Source organism: Grammomys surdaster, unplaced genomic scaffold (assembly GCF_004785775.1).
Source record: "Grammomys surdaster isolate TR1022 unplaced genomic scaffold, NIH_TR_1.0 190, whole genome shotgun sequence".
NCBI lineage: Eukaryota > Metazoa > Chordata > Mammalia > Rodentia > Muridae > Grammomys > Grammomys surdaster.
This window is the reverse complement of record NW_021604635.1, coordinates 3,360,612-3,388,509: the sequence shown is the minus strand read 5'-3', so window position 1 is coordinate 3,388,509 and position 27,898 is coordinate 3,360,612. Positions and strand designations below refer to the sequence as shown.

The window sequence follows — 27,898 nt, the reverse complement described above, 5'->3', positions numbered from 1 at the left end:
GCCATGGGGGACATGGAGCCTGAAGTGGCCACCTCCTGTAGCCAGGCAGGACTCCCAGTGGAGGGAGAAGGACAGCAACATACCCACAAAAACTCCGACACAAAAATTGTCCTGCTTACAACAAGTGCCACAGATATTGAGGGGCTAGCCATCCCATGGGCAAGCACCAATCTCTGACACAATTACAGATGCTCTATTATGCTTGCAGACAGGAGCCTAGCATAACTGTCTTCTGAGAAGCTCCACCCAGCAGCTGACCAAAACTGGTATAGAGACCCACAGCCGAACATTAGACAGAGCTCTGGAAGTCTTGTGGAAGAGTTGGGGGAAGGATTGAGGAACCTGGAGGAAATAGGAATTCTGAAAGAAGACTAACAGAGTCAACTAACCTGTACCCTCGGGGGCTCCCTGAGACCACCAAGCAAAGAACATACAAGGCTGGACCTAGCCACCCCTCCCTCCGCATGCAGATGCAGCAGATGTGCAGCTTGGTCTTCATGCTTGTCCTCCAACTGGAGCGAAGGCTTACTCTGAGTCTGTTGCCTGTCTGTGGATCCTGTCCAGGCCCCTAACTGGACTGTCTTGGCTGGCCTCAAAGGGAAAGGATATACCTAGTCCTGCAGTGACTTGAGGTGTCAGGGTGGGTTGGTATCCAGTGGGGACCTCACCCTTCTCAGGCTGAGAAGATGAAGGGGAGGGATAGGAGGAGGGGTGCTGTGAGGGGGGACTGGGAGAAAGTTGGAGGTTGTGATCAGGGTGAATAATTAAGTAAATTAATGGAAAAATATAAATAAATAAATAAATAAATAAATAAAATGATCACACACAGACAAAGAAATCCTTAAATCTTTTAAAGCCTTTGAAGTGTTCCTTGACAGAGGGACTACTCTGTAAGCATTTCCTGATTTTATAACCGTGTTCAAGAAAATATGGATATCACCTGGGATATAGCGCAGTCTACATTTGGTTTTTATTCTCAAATCCTGATAGCTCCTAAAACTCTTAGCACCTAGAGGGTTAGGAGTGTCTTTTGTATGCAGACTCATTGACTTGTTGACAAGGGCCTCTTTCATGAAGGATTCTTCTCACAGAAAAGAACAAGGCATGATTAGAACACAGAGACTTTCAGCATCCTCCCTCAGACTCCAGAGAAGTGAGGTGTGATCCTCAAAGCTATAGCCAGTCACATCCAGGGATGTAAGGGAACATAAACACCTAAAGAGACAGATGTGGAGGTTTGAATATGCTTGGTCCAGGGAGTGGCACTATTAGAAGGTGTGGCCTTGTTAGAGGGAGTGTGTCACTGTGGGTGTGGGCTTTAAGACCCTCACCCTAGCTGCCTGAAAGCCAGTCTCCTCTTCGCCTTCAGAACAAGATGTAGAACTCTTAGCTCTTTCAGAGCCATTACCTGCCTGGATGCTGCCATGCTTTCCATTATGATGATAATGGACTGAACCTCAGAACCTGTAAGCTAACCCCAGTTAAATGTTGTCCTTATAAGAGTTGCCTTGGTCATGGTGTCTGTTCACAGCAGTAAACCCCTAACTAAGACAACAGGGCTATAGGTTTCCTTCCGGCTCTTCGCCTGCAGTCTCTATAGCAGACTAAGCACTCCTGAATTCTGTGAGGTGCTGCAGCAAATGAATTGGTCCCAGTGTGGACCCCCTAGAACACCAGATTTGTGGTGCTACTGATAGACCCGAGGCACAGGGCACAACCAGAGGTTTGAGATTAGCATCTGACCTTTGATAAGAGGTAACTCTTAAGAACTAAGCCCCAACCTGTGATGTCAGATGCCATCTTCAGGTAGAAGGAGCCAGAATTGAATTGAAAGAGAATCCTGCTGAACTGGATGTCTCTGCTGGGGCATCTGCTCTGTTGGTTGCTGGATGTGTATGGAGAAAGAACCCATTCGTCTAGTCACAGAAATGTTCCATTTTCTGTGACTTTGGGATTGTGGGCATGAGGGAAAATGCCCTTTCTTTTCCCTTTTGACACCTGACTGGCCTTGTATAGAATCTTATCTAGCTGAGCTCACCAGAGGCTCATAGCCACATGCAAAGGGAATCATCTTTCTCCTCTTTTCAGATAGGAAAACAGACTAAGATAGCTGTTGATTTGCTCAAGTTAAGACAGCGAAGACCCTGCTTTGATAACGAGACCCCTACTTGGTTGAGAGCATGTATCATGGAGTCTGCTACTCAGAACGATCTTTACCACGCAAGAGACCACTGGCTTTTCCTCAGTGTCATGGAGCCTCGGTTTGTATCTCTACAGAATAAGGAGGGTACATCTCATTTCATAGATAGCAGCGACACAGGCATGGCTAAAGCTAAATCTCCATTAGTATATTAACATATTTAATATATTTAACATTATTATATTAAATATTACCTGGGCTGGAGAAACGGCTCAGTGGTTGACATGGGTTGCTCTTCCAGTGGTCCAGAGTTTAGCTGCCAGCACATATATCAGGTAGCTCACAATCACCTGTATCTTCAGCTCCAGGATATCTGATGCCCTCTTCTGGCCTCCGTAGGCACTACAATCATGTGTACACACCCCAACAGACAACAGCAATTAAACTATAAAACAAATCTTGAAAATATATTATTATCACTACTGTGATGCATCCAATTGCTTCTTTAGAAACAAACGATTTTGAAATGATCAGTGCTTTGCACACAGTTGACACTCAGCAAATACTGGCTTCCTTCTATAAATATTTGGTCCATCCGAACTTACTCTCTGAATAAGTTGTCCAGCTGCCACCAGCCGACATCTCAGTTATCAACAACTCTGACCGGTGCAATGTGGAATCAGGTGTCTGGTTTTAGCTGGGACTTTCTGGAAGTCAGACAGACCACCGGTTTATTTGCCACACAAACAAATCAACGGGAGAAATTCCAGGCTGGTGGCAAGCTGAAGTGCTTGGAAGCCAGACAAAGACAGTGGAGGGCGAAACTTGCCCTGCAGGCTTGGCAGAGAGGTCACTCCACAGAGCTTACATGCACCTCTCTCCTGGGGAGTCAGAGGCAGACACTGTTGCACCGACCAATGGAGTGTAAGCTTAGAGACAGTGTCCTTAATAATTTCCCCAATGGGAAGGAGTTTTGTTTTCCCTGTCTCTTAGGAGACCAGGCTAACAGGTCACTGGAAAACAAGTGTTGGTGCCAGGGCCTCCGGTGGACACGAGACTGCCTTTTCAGAGACAGGTATTTGAATCCTCACTTTTGGCTCAGGGGTCGTTCTGTATGCATCCTGGGATTTTAGGGGTGTGTCTTGGTGGGATTGGGGCCAGAGATTGACAGGTCACACTTTACCAGGATCCGTCCAATGTTTCTGGCTCTCTTTCCACTCCACTGGCAGCTGGTTATTCTTAGCCACCGATTGCTTTCACTCTCCTGTTAACTTATTCGAGCTGTGGAGAAAGGCTACTGGGCCGGCAAAGGCACTGCGGAACGGTGACTAGTAAGAGCATGGCTCTCTGTCTTCTATTACCTTCCTCTGGAAACACGTGCTGGACCTCCCTCTCCCAGCCTTCTCCCCTGGACTGTTTCCTGCGGGACCCTTCTCTTGTCTTCCTCAGCCCTGGCAGTCTGACATCTCAGCTCACCTGCTGAGAAACGCACACAGCTCAGTAGTAGGAAAAGCACACATTAAACCTCCCCAAATGGTTTCAAAGCTCACGGAGTGGGAGTCGAGTGGACCTAGGGAGGAGGCAGAGAACCACCCATAGCCAGACCTCATGGTGTCTGCCATGGCTGACTCCACCTTGCCCGGTGCAGGAAGGGCTTGTGCCGGGGGGCGGGTTTCTAGGGCGACAATCCAAACAGCTGGCTGAGTGTTAGACCTTTACCCCCAAAGAATGGCAATGGCTAACTGGAACACTGAGCCAGAGAGAGAGAGTTGGGCACGGAGCACACAAGTCAGCAGGGAGTAAGGGATTCCTGCTGCCTCTGTGGAGAGGTTGGAGGACACGGAAGTCGGCCACTCTCTACCTTCCACACGACGTGTCAGCCGTGGGGTGCCTGGCACAGGCACCTGGTACCTATATTTTCCCTACAACCTCCCACAAGGGATCTATTTGGGAGTCAGCCTTCATGGCCTGGCATCTACCACTTAAAGGAGCTAAGAAGAATTCATTTGGTGTCGTCTTCAGACGAGGGCACAGAGGCTAAAAGACCACGGGCCATTCCTCCGTGTTGTGAAATCATCCGAGGCAGCCAGAAATGACCTCAGTGTCTGCTCCCCAGAGTCCTCGGAGCAAAGGTCACAGCTCAGCTGCTCACCAGGACTGGTTTACCTCCCTAGCACTCCCTAGGATGTGCCTACAGCGGAAAAGTCCGGGCAAGGTCACCATGACTAGAATTCTACCCCCAAATGCCATGTGATTAATGCTGGGGCACAGCAGGCAAATCTATGCTGATTCTGTTTTGGTAGCGACTGCCTGTGGAGAGGCCTTGATGTCAGCACTGTTAGTTATGGAGGGAGAGTTTAAAGGGTTGCTGCACCCACGGAAGCATCAGAGAGGCTTCTGACGGAAGGAAGGAACTGTAGGGTCAGACTCCACCCGGGCAGAGTAATGCCCTAAGCAAGGCGGTTCAGTTGAGTTTTCCTTCTTAGGCCGCGGACATGGTGTGTATTGCGGTCGTCGGAGCTGGCGTGATAGGGCTGTCTACCGCCGTGTGCATTTCCCAGCTGGTCCCCGGATGCTCCATTACTGTCATCTCAGACAGGTTCACTCCTGATACCACCAGTAATGTAGCCGCTGGGATGCTTATTCCTCACACGTATCCAGGTGAGTGACTGGGTATTTGTAAGAGGCTAATTTCACACCAGGCACCTTTCTTGAGACCGCTTCCCGGAGTTCCTTTGCTTACAATAAGCATGGGTGATCCTGAAGATTGTCTGGTGTCCACCAGTCATCTTTGAAGGAGGCACTTCATTTGAGAGTTCCGCCAAATCACAGGGGCCTGCTCTCTCTCTGTGACTGAGTGCCTTGGTCTCCTGGATCAGATTCGGTTTCTTTCTGCTGTTATTAGATGAAGGCTTTGATTCATTCCCCGGACTTCTTCCTTAGATATGATTCAGACCAAACATTTTCTGCTCCATGCCTGTCTAGCATCAGGCTCTTGTGAGGATTAAATAAATGAGTTAATCACAGAGTTTAAAACAGTGCCTGGCACAGAGTCAGCCCTCCATCGGCATCTGCAAGTACTCCTGCCACTCTGGCTAAGACAGTCTTGCTTGACCAGCACTTGAATATGAATTAGGTCACCATGCTTGCTCAAATCCACAGTTGAATTGGGACTGTTATTTGGGGATGATTGCTGTAGCGTGTGGCTCTCTGCCACTCGTCTGTTGTTTTTAGGATTCCGGGGCAGGAATATGGGAATGCATATTAAATCAGCTCTCCACACTGACATAGGCCATTGGAGGACCGTCCACTGGGGTCTAACACAATTCTGCAGTACAACTATCATTTCTTCTTTATCTCTAAACAAGCAGCCTATCTGCAATTTGGGAAGAGACCGTGGCACTCACATGGGTACACTTTTTATTGATGTCAATGCTTAGTCAGTATTACAGAAATATTTATTGATTCTATAGCCAGTGCTTTATTTAAAAGTCTTGCTGCTAATTGATCCGTATTGACCTAGGGTCCCTGCTTGTCACCTACTGTGTTTCCAGCCCTCTTAGAAGGAGCCTCTCAGTTCTTTCTATTGTCCCAGAAATATGCCTGGCTGGGTTTCCTAGTCACACACCCAGTCTTTCTCAGATTGCCAATTTGGGACTATGCCTGTACCAATGCTTCCGGCCCTACATCCTTTGCCTTGCCGAGCCTGTTTCCACTCCCTCAGTAGATCATTACAGGAGTGAGCCAGATAGACATATCAACATTCAAAATTCTGGGAATTCTGTCGAAATGCTCCTCCCTGACTACGCTCGTGGCAGAAGTCACAGTCATGACCACTTCCTTCACACCATGCTTTGCTTTTCTCCACGACCCTGCAGATACTCCTGTGCCCATGCAGAGGCGATGGTTTAGAGAGACCTTCCAGCATCTTTCTGAAATCGCCAAGTCTGAAGAGGCTGCAGATGCGGGTGTTCACCTGGTGTCTGGGTAAGGAAAGGAATCTGCAGTCGTTGTAGACATAAACAACACAGAGAGCAGAGGTCAGCAGAACATTTACCAGCCTCAGGGAGGATTTAGAAAAGACTTCTGAGAACTTGAGAAATACTGCTTACAGAATTAGGGGAATTATTCATTTTTGTTTTGTTTTTAACAATAAATAACTACTGCCATTTCTTGTCACACATATACACATATACAAAATAGTGTACATTATATAATATACAATATAATATATTATATGTGTATAATACATTGTATATGTGTAATATACTGTATATGTATAACTTACATATAATATATATGTATAACATAATATATGTACAATAGATTATATATCTATACTATATTATGTATGCTTATAAATAGTATATGTATTTATATAGAGTATAAATTTTATATATATATAATTTTACTGAAGGAATGTGAAGTGGCTTGCAAATATGGAGAAAACAAGCAAAAGTCCTGAATGGCAAATAAACCCTGAGTGTGGGTGTGTGGAGGGTGGCGTAGCTGATGGAAAGCCAAGTGATGGGACACAGGCACGGGCAGAGGCCTTAGGCAGAGAAGTGTCTAATTTATTTGAGAATCATTAGAAAACAAGATGGCCCCCAAAGTAAGTTTTGTGCATCCATCACTAAAGTTGCTTTTCAGGGGAGGAATAGTGTTGGACATTGAGCTTAGGGCCTTGTACATGCTAGGCCCTCTACAATTGAGCTATATCTCCAGTCCTAAATTTATCTCTCGAAGTGTCATTTGGAAAATAGCATTTCTGAGGTGATCTGTATGTTTCTATTTGATTGTTAATATCTGATTGGGACACTGAAGGCCTAAAATCAGCCATAGGCCTAAAACCAGCAATAGGCCTGACATACATGCATGCTAACACAAAGTCTTGGGTCTCTGTGGAAAAACACTGAAACAGATGGCTATAAGCTATTGGTTTTTTTTGCTATACGCTATTGGGTTTTTTTTTTTTTTTTTTTGGTTTGGTTTTTTCGAGACAGGGTTTCTCTGTATAGCCTTGGCTGTCCTGGAACTCACTCTGTAGACCAGGCTAGTCTCAAACTCTCGAACTCAGAAATCCACCTGCCTCTGCCTCCCAAGTGCTGGGATTAAAGGCGTGCGCCACCACCGCCCGGCGGCTATAAGCTATTGTAAACAGGCAGCTTTTGTGGAAATTTACCAGCCTGAGTAGTCATAGACCTTGTGGATAGGTAGCCTTGACAGATAGTACCAACTTAGATAAGGAAAAGTGAATCATAGGCAGAGTCATAGTGACCTGTCCCCTGAACCTTCACCCAGCTGACACTCTGTTCTGGAAGATATCTGTACTCCTCCTGAACACCTACGCTCCTGCGTCATCCCCTTCCCTATGTCCTGCCTTTTTGTGTTTATAACTCCTGTGTGAATAAGTAAAAATTATGATTTGATGTTTTAAAAAAAATCTGATTGGGAGGAGACGCATAATTAAGTGAAGTTTAATGACATATTCAATTTAACATTTCTAACACAGACAGCACTCAAAACTTGATGATTTCATCCTACATTCTCTTAGGCAGAGATTATTAAATGTTCTAGCATCTTTAATTCAGGTCTTAGTGTCATCAAATGAAAAAGGACATTTGTCACCCATGTTATCCTATGTGCCAGCACAGCCTTCTGAAGAGCAGAAGGATGTTTTCAAGGACAATTCTATCTTTGTGACATTAGGACAATTTAAAAAGTACCAGTCTTGGAGCTGGAGAGATGGCTCAGTGGTTAGGAGATTTTCTGTTCTCATAGAGGACCTGGGTTCAGTCCCCAGCACCCACACTGTTACTCACAACCACCTGCAGCTCCAGTTCCAGGAGCTCTGGTGTCCCCTCTGGCCTCTGTGTGTCTGCCTACATACAGTATTCATAAACATATGCAGGCACACATGTACATATAAAAACCAAATAACATTTAAAAAAAAAAAAACAGAAGAAAGCAAGAGTACCAGTCTTCCCATCTGACGCCAGGCCCCAGGACATCTCTTCTAAGTTTGTGTGCACATCAAGTGTATAGTTGCATCAGAAGGATTTCTACTCTTTCTTCCATGCCTTCCCTCACCATACCACCACCAGGATGGATGGCGAAATCCTTACTTTTCCAAAGCCCCTCCCCAAAATGGCAGGTTTTGCTTAAACACGAAGCATGGACTTCTTTTTATCAATGGCAGAGTCTAGTCTCTCTCGCCAACATTAGTTATTGAGCCATATTGAAGCATGGCGTTCCCTGTGTTGTGGTCACCCTTAACTTGTTCCAAAACCAATAGGAATTCATCAATATTGCTTCTAACTAATTTTTAGAAAACAGATATGTTCATATATTCTTTACTTTCAGAATTAAGGCTTTGCAAATGTCCTGTGTATCTGCAATGTGACCTTAATCTTCAATTCATTCTTTCAAGGGGACTTTTGGCAACCCCCTCTGCAGCTGGTCTTCTAGGTCTTAGGGAGGTGACAATAAAGAACTTCACATACAGTAAATGTTTAGTAAATACATGTTAAGCGAGTTTTGCAGAAGACAGACCCAGTTCTGTCCTCAAGTGTCTCTGGCCTATGGAGGAATGTCCCAAATCTTACTAGTTACAAACGAAGCACCAGTGACCAGAGGCTGGAGTACAGAGAGCTATGGAGAGATAGGGAAGATGCTTGCTTTAAAGATTCATCAGAAGCCGTGTAGGAAACGTGATTCCCACGAGACCCACAAGATGAGTGTAAGTTCATACAGGTGAAGGGACAGAGAGAGGCTCACAGGAGACAGGTCCAGGTAGAGAGGACAACACACACACTGACCTGTCTCATGTGACTGTGGTGTATTGAAGAACTCAAGTAAATCCTTGGTATTGAACACGGTGAGGTAACTTCAGATCTGCATTGCAAAGGCCTTTTATCTGGAGTGGAGAGACAATATAGGGGAAAGAGAGAAAATAGTAGGCTACATTGATAGTGAGAAGACAGAGCGGACGGATTAGAAAAATGCCTAAGAGGAGACTTGATGGGCTTTAATCGTGAAACTGGGCCATGGTGGCAACTCCAGAGGTAGAGGCAGGGGGATATATGTGAGTTTGAGGTCAGCCTGGTCTACAGAGTGAGTTCCAGGACAACCATAGCTACATAGGGAGACACTGTCTCAAAAAAAAAAAAAAAAGTCAGTGGTGTGGGGAAGTAGGGATCAAGGAGGGCTCTTATGAGCACCGGCAAGATAATTCACGTTTTAGACTTGGGGTCTGCTGGAGGGGAAGTGTCTGCTCCAGAGTTGTGGAGAAGGACCTCGAACCCAGAAGGGTTTGCAGATTGACAAGGAAAAAGGCCCAAGCTGCACTTCCTCCTTCTCAGGGTCTGCTGTGAGCTAACACTGGTGTACTTAGAGACACTAACTCTGGCATGTCAGCAACCATGTCTTTAACATCCAGATTGCATCTTGCTACTTTAGAACAGGGACAGTCACCAATTGCTGACAGGAACACCCCAGGACTTAACAAGTCCAGTCATGGAGCAGCTACTGGCAGTCTGTTCCAGGCCATTTTTTTTTTTTTAAATCTAAAGTGTTGTTGTTGCTGTTGTTAGCTCTTTGAAAGTTTCATGCAGTGTACTGACTGCTTTCATCCGGTGTTACAAGCTGCTTGTTAACTACTAATAGTACTGTTGCCCTCTACCCTGGCTGCGCTGTGGCCCCAGTGCCCCCTCCATAGGATCCTCTTGGTGACCCCTTACTTTATGACCTAGAACTTGACTTAAGTCACGTGCCTGCTTCTCTCCATTACCCAGGTCTGGTGATTCATGCCTTTAATCCCAGCACTCAGGAGGCTGAGGCAGGAGGATCACTATGATTTGAAGGCCAGCCTGAACTATATTGTGAGTTTCAGGCCAGCCAAAGTTTCATGGTGAGATCCTGTCTCAAAAACAAACAAAATCCTACTAATTAAGATATGTTCAAAATCAAGGCTAACCTTTGGATTCCTACGTATCCCTTTTCTTCTTCATGTGAAGGGTTGTGCAAAACATTAAAAACTTTTCCTCTAAAATACACAGTCACATTTAAATAGAGGAAACCATGGAAAAAGCATTTCAGAAAAAAATAAAAAGTTTTGTTTTTGTTTTGTTTCTCTGTGAAGTCCTGGCTATTCTGGAGCTTGTTCTGTAGACCAGGCTGGTCTCGAACTCACAGAGATCTGCCTGCCTCTGCATCCTAAGCGCAAGGCGTGGGCCACCACTGCCTGGCCTAGCAAGCAAATTTTTTAAAAAGACATGCTATTTATTTTTGTTTTTTTGTCATGCTGGGGGTTAAACGTCTGACCTGTTGAATGCTAGTGGGATTTACTCACGAGTAAAGTTCCAGCCTTGCGAGTACTTTACAAACATCTGACCCCTTCAGTTGTGAACATCTGAAATCTAGCCACTCACTCATCAGAACACGAAAGAATGGAGGAATTCATCTCTCCCTCTTTGTGTTTACAGGAAGTAATGTTTTAAAGTACTTTAGGGAGTTGTATATGAATAGAGTTTAGGGAGTTAACGAAAAACACACAACTTTGAAAATGTAAGGAGCAGTTTCTACTTCCGGTGCTTCAGTAAGGAGCAGTTTCTACTTCCGGTGCTTCAGTTGGCAGATATTTCGCAATGTCCCCACTGAAGAAGTGCCTTTCTGGGCTGACGTCGTGCTGGGATTTCGGAAGATGACAGAGGCCGAGCTGAAGCGATTCCCTCAGTACGTGTTTGGGCAGGCTTTCACAACCCTGAAGTGCGAGACTTCTGCCTACCTCCCGTGGTTGGAGAAAAGGTTGGTTGAAATGTCTCTGTGCTTTGTCCTGTTTGTCATGTGATAATTTATTGCACAGCGTCATAAAGCACACAGCAGACTCTCTGGGACTTTCTTGTGCGTTCTTGCTGCTCACAAATGGCCAGGGGTCTGTGGACGCATCTGGAGAGCGTTTGCTAAACAGGGACTAAGTCCGCAGCACACTCATGATAACTTGGTGCCTCATTCGTCCCCACTCCCGCAGAGCAAAGCCAGTTACTAAAATCTTAGTTTCCTCAGCTCAGAAAATGGAGGCGTTCAGATAATACAGAGCTTTAGTTCTTTGGATGGGAAACATTTTATATTGATCATAAATTGTTGTTTAATCTTTTTCTCATCTTCAGTAAAAATAGCTTCATTAGTTATTGTTGCTAATGTGTGATGAGTGAGAACATTTAAATTGAGAACCTTTCAAAAGTATGTACTTGCTTCCTTAGAATGTACACCTTGAACCTGTGACGGTTCAGTTTTGGCTCGGTTTCAGCATGCCCTGTGTCTAGATTGTTAGGGTACACAGCAAGAGCGTTTTCATTTGAGGCACATCAATAAATCTCTTGATGATTTTCTTAGCCATTGCGTGATGTTGGGGGTTGGGGGTGGGTGCGGTTGTAAAACATAAGCACTGTCAGGCCCTAAATCTGGGTGTGGTGTGAAGAACCCATATCTAAAATGTTTTGGACTGGAGGTATTTTGAAATTTAGTTTTCTTTTTTTTTTTTTTAAATATAACTAATGAGTTTGGCGTCTGGCCAGATGGCTGATATAAGATGGCAAGGGTTACCTGCCCCCTTTTCTTTTTGTAAAAGGCATTGTGGAACAGGGCAGAGCCTCATAGCAGACCTTCAGGCTTCCTCATAGGGAGACCTTCAGGCTGGCAGGAGGTGGGGCAGAGCCACCATGAAGGAATTGGGCATCTGGGGCTCACTCTGTGGGCCAGGCAGACTCAGATGGGCACCCACACAATCCCTGCTGCTCCTTACACTTTGGGCCTGTTCCGTTGCCTCCTACGCCTCTCCCCCACAGTGTGAGCACTCAGCCTTCTGTGTCCTGATTCAAAAGGGAACATTCCTGTCAGCGAGCATTGGAGCAGTGGCTTCAGCCTCAGCGCTAGCTAGGAAATCACAACAACCCAGGGCAAGCATATTATTATAACTTAAGTCGTTCGTTCTTTTCCAAAACCAGCAAAGGTCATCCCCTGCTCAAACATTGCCCAATAATGCCTATAACAACCGACATGCAAAAACCCTCAGAGGTTAATCACCCATGCAGGTAATATTTTATATCAAGTCACACACTTGGCTGGATATTTTTTTTTCTTGCCATCTCAGGAAATGAATCACAGAGGCAGTAAGTCTCCTGCCAGGCAGCCTACCTAAATAAATTATTCTGAAGGGAGCAGAGTCACCCTGCATTTAATGGCATCTAGAAGGTGTTTCCTATCAGCGCTGGAGGCCTATAATTTAGACGATCTGATTCCTTTCCAGGATGCAGGCTTTCTCCCTGCCCACACAGATAGCACGGCTGACCTCCCTGCCCACACCGTTGGCATCTCTGCTGTCTTTTCTGGGCAGACATTGAATCCCCGAGTTTTGAGTCTTTGGGTTCTCCCACCTGCCTGATACCTGTGACTTCTTCGATTATGTAGAAATACACACCTACACTGCACATCACCTAGGCGACAGGCTGTCCCAGCTTTATGTCTGACCAGCTTGCAAGGCCCTTTTCTTGTGTGTGGGGCAGATTCCTGTGCTCCCCTGGCCCAGCAGCCCACGTTGGGCCTACTGGAGCATAGCTCGTCTGAAGCATCCCGTAGGGATCGCCACCCTATCCTACCTTCTGTCCTCCAGTGTCTGTCAGAGGAGTATGAGACCACACAGGCCCCAGACACAGTTGAATGTGCTCACTGTTGTTTTATTCCTGGGTAAAAGCAAGGATGAACTGAGAGGACACTGTCAAAGGCGGAAAGAGGATGGTGCCTGCTCTTCCTGGTGTTGGTGGTAAAGCTTAGGAACAGATGCAGGATGCAGGTGCAGCGGCCTCTGTGGGTTTATTAAGGCCTTCGTCTGCTCAGAGGCGTCTTCCTGGCTGGATCTCCTTCCTCACCGTCACCTCTACGGACTAAGGGAGCATGACTGTTCCCCTTCAGACCTATTTGCCTGTAGAACCCCTGGGCCATGTCCATGTACCTCCGAGGGACCGAGGGGCAGGAGGCTGCTTTGTACCCGATGCCTGGTGTGCTTGGAGTGAGTTGGCCGGGCTGGGGTGGACACTCCCAGAGGTGTGCAGTAGCAGGCAGCTCATCGTGAGGGAGTTAGTGATAGCGACAAGGCAGAATTAGACCATATGCATCTGATGGCTTTGCCGACCTAAAATACATTTTAAAGCTCTAACTCTTTGTCTGGGAGCTACGTCAGGTGTGGCGACAGGATGTGTTGCTATGAGGAAACTAGGTTTCCCTTTAAGACTTAAGACTTGCCAACTCAGACTTGAAACTAGGCTTCTTCCTCTTGTTTTTGAGCAAATTGACTGAACATAGAACATAGATGATTTGTTTTTTGTTTCTGTTTTTTTTGTGTTGTTGTGTTGTGGTTGTTTTTTGACCTCGGATGAGAAGGTGCTGTTCTTTGGGTTGAGACCCGGGAGTCAGCTTGAAAGCTGACTAACAATGCACGTGCAGTAATCCTAAAACGACTCTCACCAGTGCCCATCGTCCTTGAGTCCAGCCATCCTTTCCTCTCTTCACCCTCAGTGTGGCTGTTTCTCACCTCTCCACTCTGAACTTGTTTTCCCATGGTGACTAAAAACTCAGTCTGACTGACTCTAGAGACCCCCACCAGGGTCGCTTCTATTCATTCTCAGGTGAGGAGACCCAACTCCATACCAAGAGAGATGTCCTCCTTCAGATACCAAGTGGACCCTAACAAGCCAGGTTTGACCCCATCCTCCATAAGCCAATTAAACGCACAGGTAACAGTGAAAAGCAAAGCAGGACAAACAAACCAACAAACCAACAGAAAGGAGCGCTATTCAGTCAGACAAAAACAAAGAGGTCTAGTCCACCCTCCAGAACCAGATCCATCTTCAGGGTGCTAAAATTAGATCTGGGTTCAGAGAGAGGGCCAGAGGTATGTGTAACCTAACAGCTCTGGTCAGAATGTGGTCTGGGTACCACACTGTGTCCAGCTGCAGTCTTTTCTGCATGTGGTCTAACAAACTGTCTAAATCTCTTTCCAGGAGACACTCCCCCTCTGTCTAACACAGTCAGGGTTTCAGCCTTCCTCCTCCAGCATGAGATTCCTGGGAAAATTTAATTTTTGGGGGGGGGTATGTTTTCAGCAGTCTGAATGCTAAAGCAAGGGGACAAGCGTATCTAGATTATCTTCGTTCCTACCGGGGTTCATTCCACATTCAGATCTGAATCGCAATTCCAGGGAGCCCTGCTTTGCCTCCAGCCTCCTCCACTCCACTGGGATGGACGCTCTCACCCTCTGAGGCAGGATACAGCAATGCCTGAGAAGCCGGCTGGGCATGGGCAGGGTACCAGCCTCCTTCCTCTCCTCTAGCCACAGAAGTTTCCCAGGCATGTAGTCTGTAGAGACACAACCCCAAGTCTTTCATCTTGTCTCCAGCATTGACTTCATCTGCAAAAGGAGTTTTCCCCTTATAGCTCATCAATGCAGATGGCTACTTGGGTAACATTCTCAAAGTAAGGTATAGTCTATCTCAAAGGAATGCTTGCCAGCTTAGAACCCACTTAAAACTGAAATGATTTAAAGATGTCGACTGTTCTTCCTTTTCTCTTCATCAAGTTCCTATTTAAAGATTAGAATGTGTCTCGTAGGTTGGTCCCAGGGCATGGTCGGGCAGCTCTGTGGGATCAGCTTGCCTCTGCACTGAGCTCTTCCCTCCGCCCTGCCCTGCTCTCCCACCCAAAGCTGTCTGCGCACTCCTGCCAGTCCACTGCAGTGTTTCTCCAGCAGAGCCCTCCTTCTGCCTCAGTGCCCTGAGTCAATACAGCTCCCTTTTCCTCACGGATCCTCAGGCCTTGGTGTGCTCCCTCTGCAGGATGGGGTCTCGTTCAGTGGCCGGAAGCCCTAGAGGAAAGCGATTGTTTTTACAGCCCTGGTTGGTCCCCCAACTTCTGTAATAGCAGCTTTATATGGTTGTGAAAGACCCCTCCAAGGGGGGACTCATGAGGGACGCGACCCCCAAAGACACTCCAGAGACCTCTTGCTGTAATAACATGAGTCAGGTTTAATAAACGAAGCTACGGACTGAAACGTATCTCACGTAGGAGACAGGGGATTCGGCCCTGAGATCTAACGGTTTAGGGTTTTTATAGACAAAGGCTGGGGGGAGGGAGAGGGTTGTGGGTAATCACACACAATTGGTTGTTATAAATGTTTATAATGTGTGTAAGCAGATCTCAGGCAGAGGTTTGACAAATCTCACGAGAACATTCTCTGGTCCCTGTGGCCTTGGGACCCAGTGTGAATGCTTATCTGAGCCAACAGACCATCTGGCTGAATCTAATTTACAAGTCCTTGGGACCTCTGGTGGGAGTTTTTCCAGAGGAGGCTAAGTCAGACACCACGGGAACAGATTCCGGAACACTCAATTGACCTGTGTTTCTCTGCTCTGTATCTCTTGTAACGGCCTTGGGTTATTGAGCTAGCTGACCTATTATTCTTAACTATTTGTATTCCTGTTATATTATTTAACTAACTTAAAAAATATCTTTTCAGTTGTAAAAGCAACTTTTAGGCACCTGGTCATTTAAGTTCATATCTGGCTTCTGGATACAGTTTTGTTCTCTACACTGATGTGAGGCTCTTGATAGAGATAGAAAGATAGAAAGATAGATAGATAGATAGATAGATAGATAGATAGAAAGATAGATAGAAAGATAGAATGATAGAAAGAAAGAAAGATAGAAAGAAAGATAGATAGATAGATAGATAGATAGATAGATATAGAGATAATCTTTGTTAGGGTTTTTCTGCTGTGAACAGACACCATGACCAAGGCAGCTCTTATAAGGACAGCATTTAATTGGGGCTGGCTTACAGGTTCAGAGGTTCAGTCCATTATCATCAAGGCAGGAGCATGGCAGCATCCAGGCAGGCATGGTGCAGGAGGAACTGAGAGTTCTACATCTTCATCTGAAGGCTGCTGGCAGAATACTCACATCCAGGCAGCTAGGGTAAGGGTCTTATAACTCACACCCACAGAGACACACCTACTCCAACAAGGCCACACCTTCTAATAGTTCCAGTCCCTGGGCCGAGGACATACAAACCATATCCCTGAAATATATAATGATGGCTGGGCAGCGCCATGCACTCACAATCAAACAGCCCTAGCTGATCTGTCTCTAAACAGCCCTGGCTGATCTGTCTCTGAACATAGGCAGCAAGTTTCTTCCAGCCAATCCAAAAGGGACTCGGCACAACGAGCCTGGCCAGGCCTTCAGAAAGCTCCCTTGGCTCCTCTCCTGTGACGTGTCAGGCTCTTATCATAGCTCCCGGCGAGGGCTGTTGAAATAGAAAAGAACATTTGCGTTTATTGAATTCTCTCACAGACCTAACTACTCTTTGAGCCGGGCACTCGCTCATCCCTGGGCTATGGTTAAGGAAACAAATTCAGTGAATTTAAGAAAATTACATGAACCTTAAGGCTGAGAAGTCCACTTATTTCCCTGAATTAAAAAAAAAAAAAACCTGAAGTCTGATTCGAACGATGGCGCACAGGACAGAATGTTCAAAGACTAGCACTCAGAACCCACAGCCTATCAAAGAAAAACAAAAACATAGCCAAGTTTGAAAAGGGCAACCAGGTAAAGCCTTTAAACAGTAAATGGTCGTAGTTAAATAGGGTGTGAGGCAGACCTCACAAACTATGGCCTTGACCCTTGACCTTTGACCCTTGACCCTTCTTGTTTTTCTAGGAAAACAGCTGCAGCAGCTGTGGTTTGACTTGCCGGATGTCAGGCCTGCTCCAGGTACCGGCTCCTTTCAGTTTCACAATGAGCTGATGCGGTGGTCTCTAAGCAATACGTCAAGAGGTGTTTAGCGAGGCTCCTCTCTCAACTCAAGGTTGCAGGGATAGTGAGGGGTAGACGGCTCGCTCCCTAAGTGTGTTCCGGGTGCTTGTCTGCTTTTAGTCTTTGACAGTGCCATGCATATAAGGACTTTCAGTTGCTTTCAGTTCTCATTACCCTCTCTCATGCCTCTGCCTCTGTTCAAACCCTTTGTCCTGGTTTGCGTTCTGCTGCTGTGAGAAAATATAGCCAAAGTCACGTGGGCAGGAAAGGGCTTCCTTGGCTTGTATGTTCTGATCACAGTCTATCATGAAGGAAAGTCAGGACTCAAGGCAGGAGCTGATGCAGAGGATGGCCATGGATGGGTGCTGCTTACTGGATTGCTCTGCATGGCTTGCTTAGTGTCTTACTTAGGGTTTTATTGCTGTGAAGAGACACAATGACCATAGCAGCTCTTATAAAGGAAAACACTTAGTTGGGGTTGGCTTACAGTCCAGGGGGTTAGTTCATTATCATCATGGCAGAAAGCATGGCAGTGTGCAGGCATGGTGCTGGAGAAGGAGCTGAGAACTCTATACCTGGATCTACCAGTGACAGGAAGTGACAATGAGACATTGGCCAGGCTTGAGCTTCTGGTCCATTCTCCCCTAGTGACACACTTCCTCCAACAAAGCCATACCTACTCCAACAAAGCCAAACCTCCCCCCCCCTTTTTTTGGATATTTTATTTATTTATATTTCAGATGTTATCCTCTTTCCCCATCTGCCCCCCCATAAGCCCCCATCCCATCTCTCTCCTCCTTTTTGCTTTTATACGATTTTAATTAAATGCAAATATTAAGGTCAGTTTTAGGTTCAGGAACTAGCAATACAACAGATACAAATAGTCAAGGAACAAGTAAGACAATAAGCACAGATAGTCAGAACAAGCAAAGCAATAAACAAATTCCTGTAATCACTATTTCTAAAGGCTTATCAGGATGACCAAAATATCTGAGGCTACTTCCCTGTCCTAGCCCAAAGTCATCTTCATGCCTGAAGCCTACTTCATTGTTCTAGCCTAAGATTTATATTCCTGCCTGAAATTATTTCTTTGTTCTAGCCTAAGATTTAGATTCCTGCCTGAAGCCCATTTCCTTGTCCTTGGCCAATGTCAGATTCCTGCCAAGCAGCCCCAAAAGCTCTCTACGTTTCCCCCTTTTTAATTGCATAAATAATACTGAGCCTGTTTTAGGTCATTCTGACAAGAATGCCTTCCTTACCCATAGTGGAATATGCATTATCAAAAGCAATGCATTTATGTCTTAGGTTGGTAAGGCTCTGTGCAGAATCTTACCCGTCCTTGGCTTGCCAGTCTGTTAAATTAGTAACTCTGTCTGGGGGTCCATCTTCAGTTTAAAGTCATGTACTTTGGCTGCCAACATGTTGATGTTGTTAAAGACAAACTTTCACACGATGGACAGGAATAAAAGTATTCCCAGGACAAAAAGGGCTAGCGTGATCAAGCTATATATGCCATTCTTTTTTTTTTTTTTAAAGATTTATTTATTTATTACGTATGAATACACTGTAGCTATCTTCAGACACACCAGAAGAGGGCATCAGATCTCATTACAGATGGTTGTGAGCCACCATGTGGTTGCTGGGATTTGAACTCAGGACCTCTGGAAGTACAGTCAGCGCTCTTAACCACTGAGCCATCTCTCCAGCCCCGTATATATGCCATTCTTGACACTTAACCAAAATGGAAATACTGACCTCAGGCCATGGATAATTTTATCGGCATTATCTGCAGCATCAAAGCTCAACAGAGCAGCATTCTTTAAATTAATAATCTCACTATGCAAAGTTAAAACATCCAGAGAGGTGTTAGAATTATGCCAAATACCCTGCAAGTATCTTTAAACTTTTTCCTAATTATAGTGACTATCATTGTAAATTTTAGAAGTAACACAACTTCACTGGTATTTGGTATGACCCTCGAGATGTCCCTTAACTCTTAAACCCTGAACCTCCTTCCAATAATTTGAATAGGATAAAGAACATCAATCTGTTCTTCCAATGTTAATCTAAATCCTCTTGTATACTCAACACATTAGTAACATTTTTTTTGCTAATTGATTAACAAATTAGCTGTCTTAACTTCTTGTGTCAAAGCAATTGCAGAAGCAGTGGTGCTAGCAATTAATGTAATTAAAGCTGTTATACCAGCAATAATCAAGCCCACTACCCTCTTGCTTCTGCTTGAAGCCTAACTCACTTCTTCCAGTACTTGCAAGCTTTTTTTCCCCCCAGAAAACCAAGGTTCTGTAATACTCAGGGCAATAAGACAAAAGCTGGTTGTTAGACCCCTGTAACAGATGTGCCAGGTTTCAACACACTAACACAATTAGAAAGAGTACAATCAATGCAACTTACAATAAATACTGTAGAAGAAACAAAAGTAATTTTAACTCGACAATTTAAAGAGCCTTAACACATGTACTAACACTTGTTTGAAATCCAGATCCTACCCCAGCTTTATCTCTTGCTATATAATATCATAGAGAACTGCAGCTAACTTCCAAATGTGTCTCTGAAAATGTCCAGAACCAGCCTTCCAAATGAAGACTGTTATATCCAATATTGGATTGATTTCTAGACCAGTACATGATTGAGTCTGAAAAACTGGTTACATTTAAGAAAAATACAAGAGTCGTTATAACTTTTCTTTTTGATTCTCTATCCCACAAGGTCTAAAAACTTGAGGCAAGGGAGCTTGTCCCATCTGGGATATAGGCAAGCAAAGGTGGATCAGGAACATATGTCCAATACAGCTCCCCAGTCACCATTGTCAGGGCACTCAGCGAGCTCACAGGTCAGCATCATCCTTTGTCCCAGCATCGGCATGTCATACCAATCTCCCTGGCAGCCACCATGCTCCTTTAGCATTCTGCAGAAGAAAGAAAAACACAAACATGCCCTCATCCCCGTATTATATACCTATGACCCTGGACATGTTAGAGCTCCTAGGAGTCCAGCCTCCTCTGGGTTTTGTGGGATTGGGTGCAGAGTTGATGCTCCAGGTTTGCTCTGTGCACCAGTGAAGACCGGAAGACAAGGCCAAACCTCCTAATCATGCCACTCCCTATGAGGCTATGGGGGCCATTTTGATTCAAACCACCACACTTATTCTGCTTTCTTAAATAACCTAGGACCACCTGCCCAGGGATGGCACCACCTATCTCAATCACCACTCAAGAAAATGCCCTACGGACCTGCCTACTGGCCAATCTGATGGAGGCATTTTCTCAGTTAAGGGTTCCTTCTTTTCTGGAGAATACCTCTAGCTTTTATCAAGCTGACAAAACAAAACAGAATGGAACGGAACAGAACAGAACAAGAGCAAGCAGCTCCCCTTTCTTCCAATAGCTCCTGACCTACTTTTGTGTACTTTTTTTCCTTTTTGTGACCCACTGAGTTTAAAACGTGTGTGTGTGTTGGGGGGGTGGTTATTACTAGAGCATGGGCAAATTATCAGTGGGTACCTCACTGAAATAAACAACACCTCCTCCTCCAGAAGCTGCCAGGGAAGGGCGGGGCCTCCTGAGCCCCTCCCGATCCGTGATGAAGCGTTGATGGGCTCTGTGTGCTGTCACTATAGCAGCTGCTGGTTCGTGGCTGTATGACAATGTCCAGAAGACCTTCCCCCTCGCCCCGCCCTGTCCCCGCCTCTGCTCCGCCTCTTCCCGCCCCTCCCCACCCCCGCCCCGCCCCGCCCCTGCCCCGCCCCCCCGCCCTCCTCCCCACCTTCTGGCTCTTACACTTTTTCCATTCCTTGTTTCTGTGGCGCTGGTGCTTACTGTCGTAAACACCACAAAACAGTGTGCTGGTTAGAGTCACCGCAAAGCACCAACTCTCTCCTCTTTCTGTGGCCATGTTCCGCCTGAGAGAACGGCTTCACCTGTAAAGACAGTCCGTTAGTGTACATCCAGCAAACATGATCTTGGCTTCCAAACTGTTGCATGGAGAGAGCAGAAACTTAAGTCCATGAAATGAGAGGTTCTATTCTCACGCATATTAATCATTCCACCACACTGAAACTTTTCATGGTTATTTGTGACCCCATGGATGCGTGCCAAGCTCTTTGATTTTCCTGTCTCAGGTAAATGCCATAGCCTTCCACTGGTTTTCTGAATAACAAGCAAGGATGCATAGGGCGAACATTAGTGCCTGAAATTGCCTCTCGTACTGAATGGAAAGAAAGTACACTCCGGGCTTGAAGGCTTAGCATAGCTGGGCCTTCTGTAAATATTTAGTATTTAATACACGACTCAAATCAAGAGGTTTACAGCGGCCCTTCAAATTGTTCAGTGGTGAAATGGTCCCCACCATGGAAGGAATGTGGCGATCGATGGACTGATCACCAGCCATCCTCGGCAGAGCTTCGGAGAAGGCAGCTTTCAGTCTGTGGGGAATATCAATGCTCTCCTGTACTCTCCTCTATTTGTGGTGCTTTCTAGAAATGGGGCTGGTGTCGGAAGGCCAGTTCCCCCAGACCTCAATGCAAGTCAGAGTTGAACTTCCCAGCTAGCAAGTGGGCATGGAAAGTCAGAATCTTTTCTTGTAGAGTTGAAATCAGCCACAAAACCATGCCATTTCTAGCCACGTCTTATATGCTGCTGTGTCTGGGAGGTTCTGGTGTTTCTTGTGTTTTCTTTCTTGTGAAGCCTTTATTCATCTGGAATGGAAGAGGGGTGTGCTGAGAACTGGCACAGGCACCTCTGCTGTCTCAGAGGCAGGGAGGGTACAGGCATCCAAACCTCTGTTCGTGCTGTCAGTCATGTTGTCCCTGTGTTCTCGCTTGAGTGACAGCAGACAGGGAGACAGATGTCTCTGTGGTACCAGTCTATTTGTCAGAGTTATCCAGAGATGGAACTGACTGTGCGTGCTTGTGTGTGTGTGTGTGTGTGTGTGTGTGTGTGTGCACGTGTACATATCTGTATGTTAACACTTCACTCTTTCAGCTAGCTACACTCTCTCCCAGTTCTTTCTCCCGCCCCCGAGAAAGAGCACTGTGTCTTACTACGTTTTTGTTTCTCTTAGCAACGTTTTGCTCCTAGATCACCAGCCTGCATCTGCTGAACAGAACTGCCAAGAGTCTGATATTAAATCCCCTGTATCCTATGAGGAACCAGGAATAAGATTATAGGATTACAGGGGATTAAGATTATGATGACAAGATTACCGGGGTTATTTTTTTTTTTAATGGCTACAGAATTTCCACATTCAATATGAAAAGAGTCCCTGGGACGGGTGGTGATAAGGGTCACACAACGACACGAATGAGCGTAGGCCCACTGAGCTGTATACTTAAACATGGCCCCTGTGGTTAGGTTTTATGCTGTGTGTATTATCCTACAATTCAACAGTGATTACAAGGCTTGCTAGGCCATTCTTTCTCATTTGGTCCAACAATAAGCAGCCGTTATTCCATCAGCTCTATATATTGTTCCTTTTGTGAGAACATCCCTCTTACCCTGTGACTGAGCATGTGTGTGTGTGTGACAGAGATAGAGACAGAGACACAGAGACACAGAGAGATAGAGACACAGAGACAGAGAGACAGAGAGAGAGAGCACGGAGCAACCATCTAGTAGAGAGAGCTGACTAATACAAAGTCACAGGCAAGAATGAACAGCATGTGATACAGAGCAGGGGCGGGTAGTAGCTGAACAAGGAACGCTTGGGTGTCTAAAGCGCAGATCAATTTGGCATTTGTTTTGCATCTAGATAACTAGGAACTCTGTGGAATGTTATTGGAGCAAGACATGATTTTCTCTGTTTTGGATTCCCAAAGATTCACCATAGGAGTCTCCATTGGCCAAGCACGGAGCCAGACCGTGACGCGACCGCGGGGAGCCTTCAAAGCCTGTTGTTCCAGTTGCCCTTCATTTCTGGGAAGTGGGTGAGCAGGTGGCTGCCAAGGCTCACTCCAGTGTCTCTTTCCCAGGATAAAGGGAAGCGGAGGTCTGCTGCTCACCAGGAGAATAGAAGACCTGTGGGAGCTGCAGCCATCTTTTGATATCGTCGTCAATTGCTCAGGCCTGGGAAGCCGACGCCTTGTAGGAGACCCCTTGATTTCCCCGGTAAGGGGTCAAGTGCTCCAGGCGCAGGCCCCCTGGGTGAAGCATTTCATCCGAGACGGGGGCGGACTGACTTACGTTTACCCTGGTACGTCCTATGTAACCCTGGGAGGAACTAGACAGGAAGGAGACTGGAATCTATCTCCAGATGCAGAACTCAGCAGAGAGATTTTTTCTCGTTGCTGCGCTCTCGAGCCTTCCCTCCACAGAGCCCGTGACATAAAAGAGAAAGTGGGCCTGCGTCCCAGCAGGCCCGGTGTTCGGCTGCAGAAGGAGACCCTGGTCCGGGGGGACCAGAGGCTGCCTGTGGTCCACAACTACGGCCATGGCAGTGGGGGCATCTCAGTGCACTGGGGCTCCGCGCTGGAAGCCACCAGGCTGGTGATGGAATGTATCCATACCCTCAGGACCCCAGCTTCCATGTCAAAGCTGTAGCTGACACCAAGTGACAGCAAATAATCCAGGTGATATGGGTCAAAGCACAATTTAAGGCCCGTAATCGGGTCTCATAACTTTCCCACTGCTTGAAGGTTGAGTCTGACCTTCTTTGCTTCCAAAATTAGAAATTACGCAATGCGTATCAGTAGGCTTAGAAAGCTCGCCAGGAATGACACAGGGAACAAAGTTCCATTTTTGTCAAAATACGTGCTATTTAAAAATACTTGTGCTATAGGGTAAGACGTGGGGAGGATTGAACACTAGTTTATATGAATGATGTAAGCGATAGAGGTTTTTGTGTCTTTGGCTCAGAGGCACGTAAGCACATAAGAGGAGATTAATGTGTGGGAAATACTTGATTCCCTGTCTGTCGTCGAGCTGTGCACGATCCTCTCAGGTCATAGAGCCAACCAAGACGTGTTATCATCTCACTAGATAGGACCACGAAGTGCTGACACACCCCCCAACCCTCCTCCTGAGCGTAGGCGGCAGCCGCTTCCTCCAGCAGGTAACAATGGAAGCTGACAGAGGTGGAGTTGCCTGCGAAGGCTGTGCCGGTTTTGGAGCAGCTTTGTGTCTGTCACTGCATGTTTTGTTGTTTCTGGGACCAAACACCCAACAGAAAGAACCTAAAGAATTAATTTGCTCATAGTTGCTGCCCGTCGCGCCAGGGAGGGCCTTGTAGAACAGAGCTGTTCTACAAGGTAACTCATGTCTGTAAGAAAGCAGTGTGAAGAGGAACCGGGGCGGATGGGGTGAGATACGGGGTCCAAGCACTCATTCCGTTATCTGCTCCCCCATACAACTCTCCTCCTATACCTCTGCTTTCTCCCAATGGTTCATTTAATTCTTGAATCTTTCCAAGGATTAAGTCATCGATTAGGTCATGCATATCTAGAAACACCTTCAGCCCCACCCAAAGGCGTGCTTTAGGACTCTCTTAAGCAGTCCCCCATCTTGTCAGGCTGCCCATAGGGATTTACCATAGCAACCACGGAGGCTACATACTCCCTTTCCACAAACGACCCAGAACCGCTGACCGAGCAGTGGACGGACACTGTTGAAGATGGAGTCGTCTACGCAACCAAGGAGCTAATTTGCTAATGGAGACGGAACAATAACTTTAAATGGCATACGACACAAAGTGTTCTTCATGTCAAACAGTGTTGGGGAGGATAATGAAAGTCTGAGAATTGCTGAGTTGAGTAATCTAACCTGGCCCCCTAACTTAGGTCTATTCAGAGCTCTTAACCTCCTTGTACACTGTGGAACCTCGGGAGGGTTTTTGGCCCCGGGGAAGATTATTCGTTGAGGAAAGCAATCCTGGGGCAGAGATGTCATTAAACTTTGGAGAGAGGTACTTTTTGTTTGTGAATAATAAAGTCTGTTTTGAGCCTCCTAGGAGGTATGGGATTGGCCAAAACCACAGGGACAGGGCTGGAGAGACAGCTCAACAGTTAAGATTGCTTGTTGCTCTTCCAGAGGAGAGAGTTTGTTTCCTAGTGCCTGTGAGGTACCTACAACCTCCTGTTACTACAGCTTCAAGGTTTCCAGTACCCTCTTCTGGCCTTTGGAGGTACACACACACATACACACACACACACACACACACACACACACACACTCAAATAAATCTTTAAAAATATTTTTAAACGTATGGGTGAGAAGTTTGCCTTTGCTTTTTTGTTGAGGTTTTGTGTGTGATTTTGTTTGAAGAGAGCCCTGGGCTGGGGCTTCAGACAAAACAATGTTTAACGGACTACTAAAATTCTTGCTAAATCAAGCAGGCTCATTTCTATTAATTTCCACCAGGGGGTGGTGTTGTATAAATCTCAAGTAAACCAGAGCCTTTGAAAATTTAGAAATGATAAGAAATAAAAAGTAGATAAGGAAGTGTGTGGCGTGTATGAGGTTTTTTTTTCTCTCCTCCTCCTCCTCCTCCTCCTCCTCCTCCTCCTCCTCCTCCTCCTCTTCCTCCTCTTCCTCCTTCTCTTTTTCTTCCTCCTTGTCCTCTTCCTCCTTTTTCTTTTTGATGTGGAGACTTGAGTTTCTATGGCCAAAATCCAACTCTTCCGGATTCCATTTCAAGTAGGCAAGAAATGCATGTGCTTACTTCGAGAACATGCGTATCACATGGGAAATGTAGCACGAAAAACTGGTGTTTTAAGATGACAAGATAACCTTTTGTTGGTTAAAAACAAAAATGAAGGGTGCGGCTCAGCACAGCGGGAGTCCTGTCCTTCACCCGGGCATTCACATTTTTTTTTCATACATTCTATTTGATCATGTTTCCCCTCCCCCAGGCATCCCCAGACTCTCCTCACTTTCCTCCCCACACACCTTTATGCTCTCTCTTAAGAAACAAAACACCCACAAGAACTCAAAAATGAAAAAATTTAACCCCCAAACCCCCAACAAAACAAGAAAATACTAAAAGAAATGGACGAAAACAAAAATCCCATTTTTAAAAAAAAGTAACCCAAGCAAAACTCCAAGCCGTGGAATTCGTTTTGCGTTGGCCAGCTACGCCTTGGCTTGCCGTGGAGTGTGGTTGACACGCCCAGTGCCACTCCAATGCAGAAAACTGACTTTCCTTTGGCGTCAGGTGTCAGTTGTAAATGGCACCTTGGCTAGGGGTGGGGACCTGGGTCTACAGCCCTCTCAGTGCTGGGACCCCACGTGGCTTGTGTTTTAAGCGCCCTCATCCGGTTCCCGCACCCCGCACCCCGTCGATGCCTCGGCCTCCGCATTTTGCGTCTTGTGTCTCCTACGCTCCACGACCTTTCCCTGTTTGCCATTCCGGCTTAGCCTCACACCCTTTTTATATCTCTAAAGCTGCATGCTGTAGGACTGGGAGCTCCGAGGCTCCCTGGCTACCTGCCCCATCTCACTGCCACTAATTGCTAAGGGCTTCCTTGGTATTTCTCAAAGGATATTATTCACGTTGGTCATGAGCTGCTGATCTGGGCTGCATCTTAAAATGACATGGGGAGTTGGGGGTGGGGTTCCTGATGCTTAGCCTTGCTCTGTTACAGCAGAATCTTTAAGACATGAGTGGGGCTGGGGGAGGGGGAGGTGCTCCGGCATTAGTATGTGTTTAGAGCTGTCCACTGGGCTCTGAGCCTTGGCTGGGTATCAGGGCACTGCCTCTTTTTCCCTTAGAACTCTTGCTGCTGCTCTAACCCTTGCCTTCCCTTTCTCCCTTGTCGCCATGTCGCAGAGCTAGCAGAGTGTGCTGGCTTCAGCAGTACCTCCTCATGCACTCTGTTTGGATAAGGTGGCCTATGAGAATTAGTGGTCTCCCATAATGGCTCTCAAGAAATGCTGGAAATTACATCGCCAGCTAGAGGTTAGCTGCTGACAGACAGCTGCCTGTCTGAAAGATGAGCGACAGAATACACACACGGACAACAACAACAACCTGCGAGTAAGACAATAGAGCCCTGAGCCATGGCCTGCAGCTCTCTGACCAGGAAGCTATCTCCTTACCTACAAGATGCAGCACAGGCCAGCAGCCTGCTGTGTGTCAGGCTTGCAGGGCTTCACTCTAGAAACCTGAACAATCACTTCTGTAAGGATCGATGCAAAACACTCAGGGCATGATTGATAACCAAGATCTCCCTTAATTTTGTTTCTCCTTCTAACTTTAGATCAACCCAAGAATCAAAATATGAACTGCCGTCCAGTGACAGAGGGTGGCTTGCCTTCGTGGACCTGCTTGCTGTTCTCCATGTGGAAGGAAGGTCTCCAATCAGGACATTACTGACGCCTTCTGCCTTTTCATTCCAAAGCTTTCCGACTCCTCTGCCTCCTTTGAGTACCTGCCAAATTCAAGGGATTCAGGCCGACTCCCACACGAGCACTGAAGAGCTAGCCCTCACTTTTCTTTTGGCTAGTGTATTAGTCAGCATTATTCAGAGAATTAAAGCCAAGATATAGCTATATAGAGATTTATCACAAGGGGCAGGTCAGATCACGTGAGCATGGGGACTGAACAGATGTCTGTAAGATCTCCATTTTGCAGATGATGGAACGCTCCACCTCCATCCAGGAACGCTCCAGTGGTTCAGCTCCAGTCCAGATCTGAAGCGTGAGACCGGGGCAGCTCCAGTCTCGGTGTGAAGGCCGGGAGTGCTGAAGTCTGAGGCCAGGAGACAGCCCAGTTAGGGTAGAGAAGAGATCCATGCTTCCTTACCTTCCTTCCATCCATCCAGGCCTGCACTGGCTGGCTCATGCCACATTTCAGAATTCAGTCTGAAGTCTGTCTTCAGAGTCAGTTCATCATCTCTGGTCAGCAAAATGGCTCAGTGGATAAAAGCACTTGTCACTCAAA

General features: G+C 46.3%; 1 protein-coding gene across 4 annotated transcripts; it reads left to right on the top strand.

Moving 5' to 3' along the window:
* The first annotated feature begins 3,134 nt into the window (after positions 1 to 3,134).
* On the top strand, positions 3,135 to 27,898 carry Ddo (D-aspartate oxidase). 4 transcript variants are annotated; one of them, XM_028769011.1, is made up of 6 exons: positions 4,298 to 4,355; positions 4,627 to 4,801; positions 6,019 to 6,127; positions 10,769 to 10,945; positions 22,995 to 23,215; positions 27,216 to 27,355. In XM_028769011.1, the coding sequence occupies exons 1-6, from the start codon at positions 4,326 to 4,328 to the stop codon at positions 27,329 to 27,331; spliced, it is 828 nt and encodes a 275-aa protein (XP_028624844.1). In that variant the 5' UTR covers positions 4,298 to 4,325; the 3' UTR covers positions 27,332 to 27,355. The 4 variants fall into 4 exon arrangements, with proteins under 4 accessions (XP_028624843.1, XP_028624844.1, XP_028624845.1 ...); XM_028769010.1 differs by lacking the exons at positions 4,298 to 4,355; positions 27,216 to 27,355 and adding an exon at positions 3,135 to 3,215 and having other exon boundaries at positions 22,995 to 25,458; XM_028769012.1 differs by lacking the exon at positions 22,995 to 23,215 and having other exon boundaries at positions 27,216 to 27,898.

Excerpts from the sequence above, each read along its gene's own strand:
- Ddo (XM_028769009.1), top strand. The coding sequence starts at position 4,326 with ATGTGCCTACAGCGGAAAAGTCCGGGCAAG. Across the intron at positions 4,356-4,626 it reads AGCGGAAAAGTCCGGGCAAG|GCCGCGGACATGGTGTGTAT; the intron begins GTCACCATGACT and ends TTTCCTTCTTAG. Across the intron at positions 6,128-10,768 it reads GGTGTTCACCTGGTGTCTGG|TTGGCAGATATTTCGCAATG; the intron begins GTAAGGAAAGGA and ends CCGGTGCTTCAG.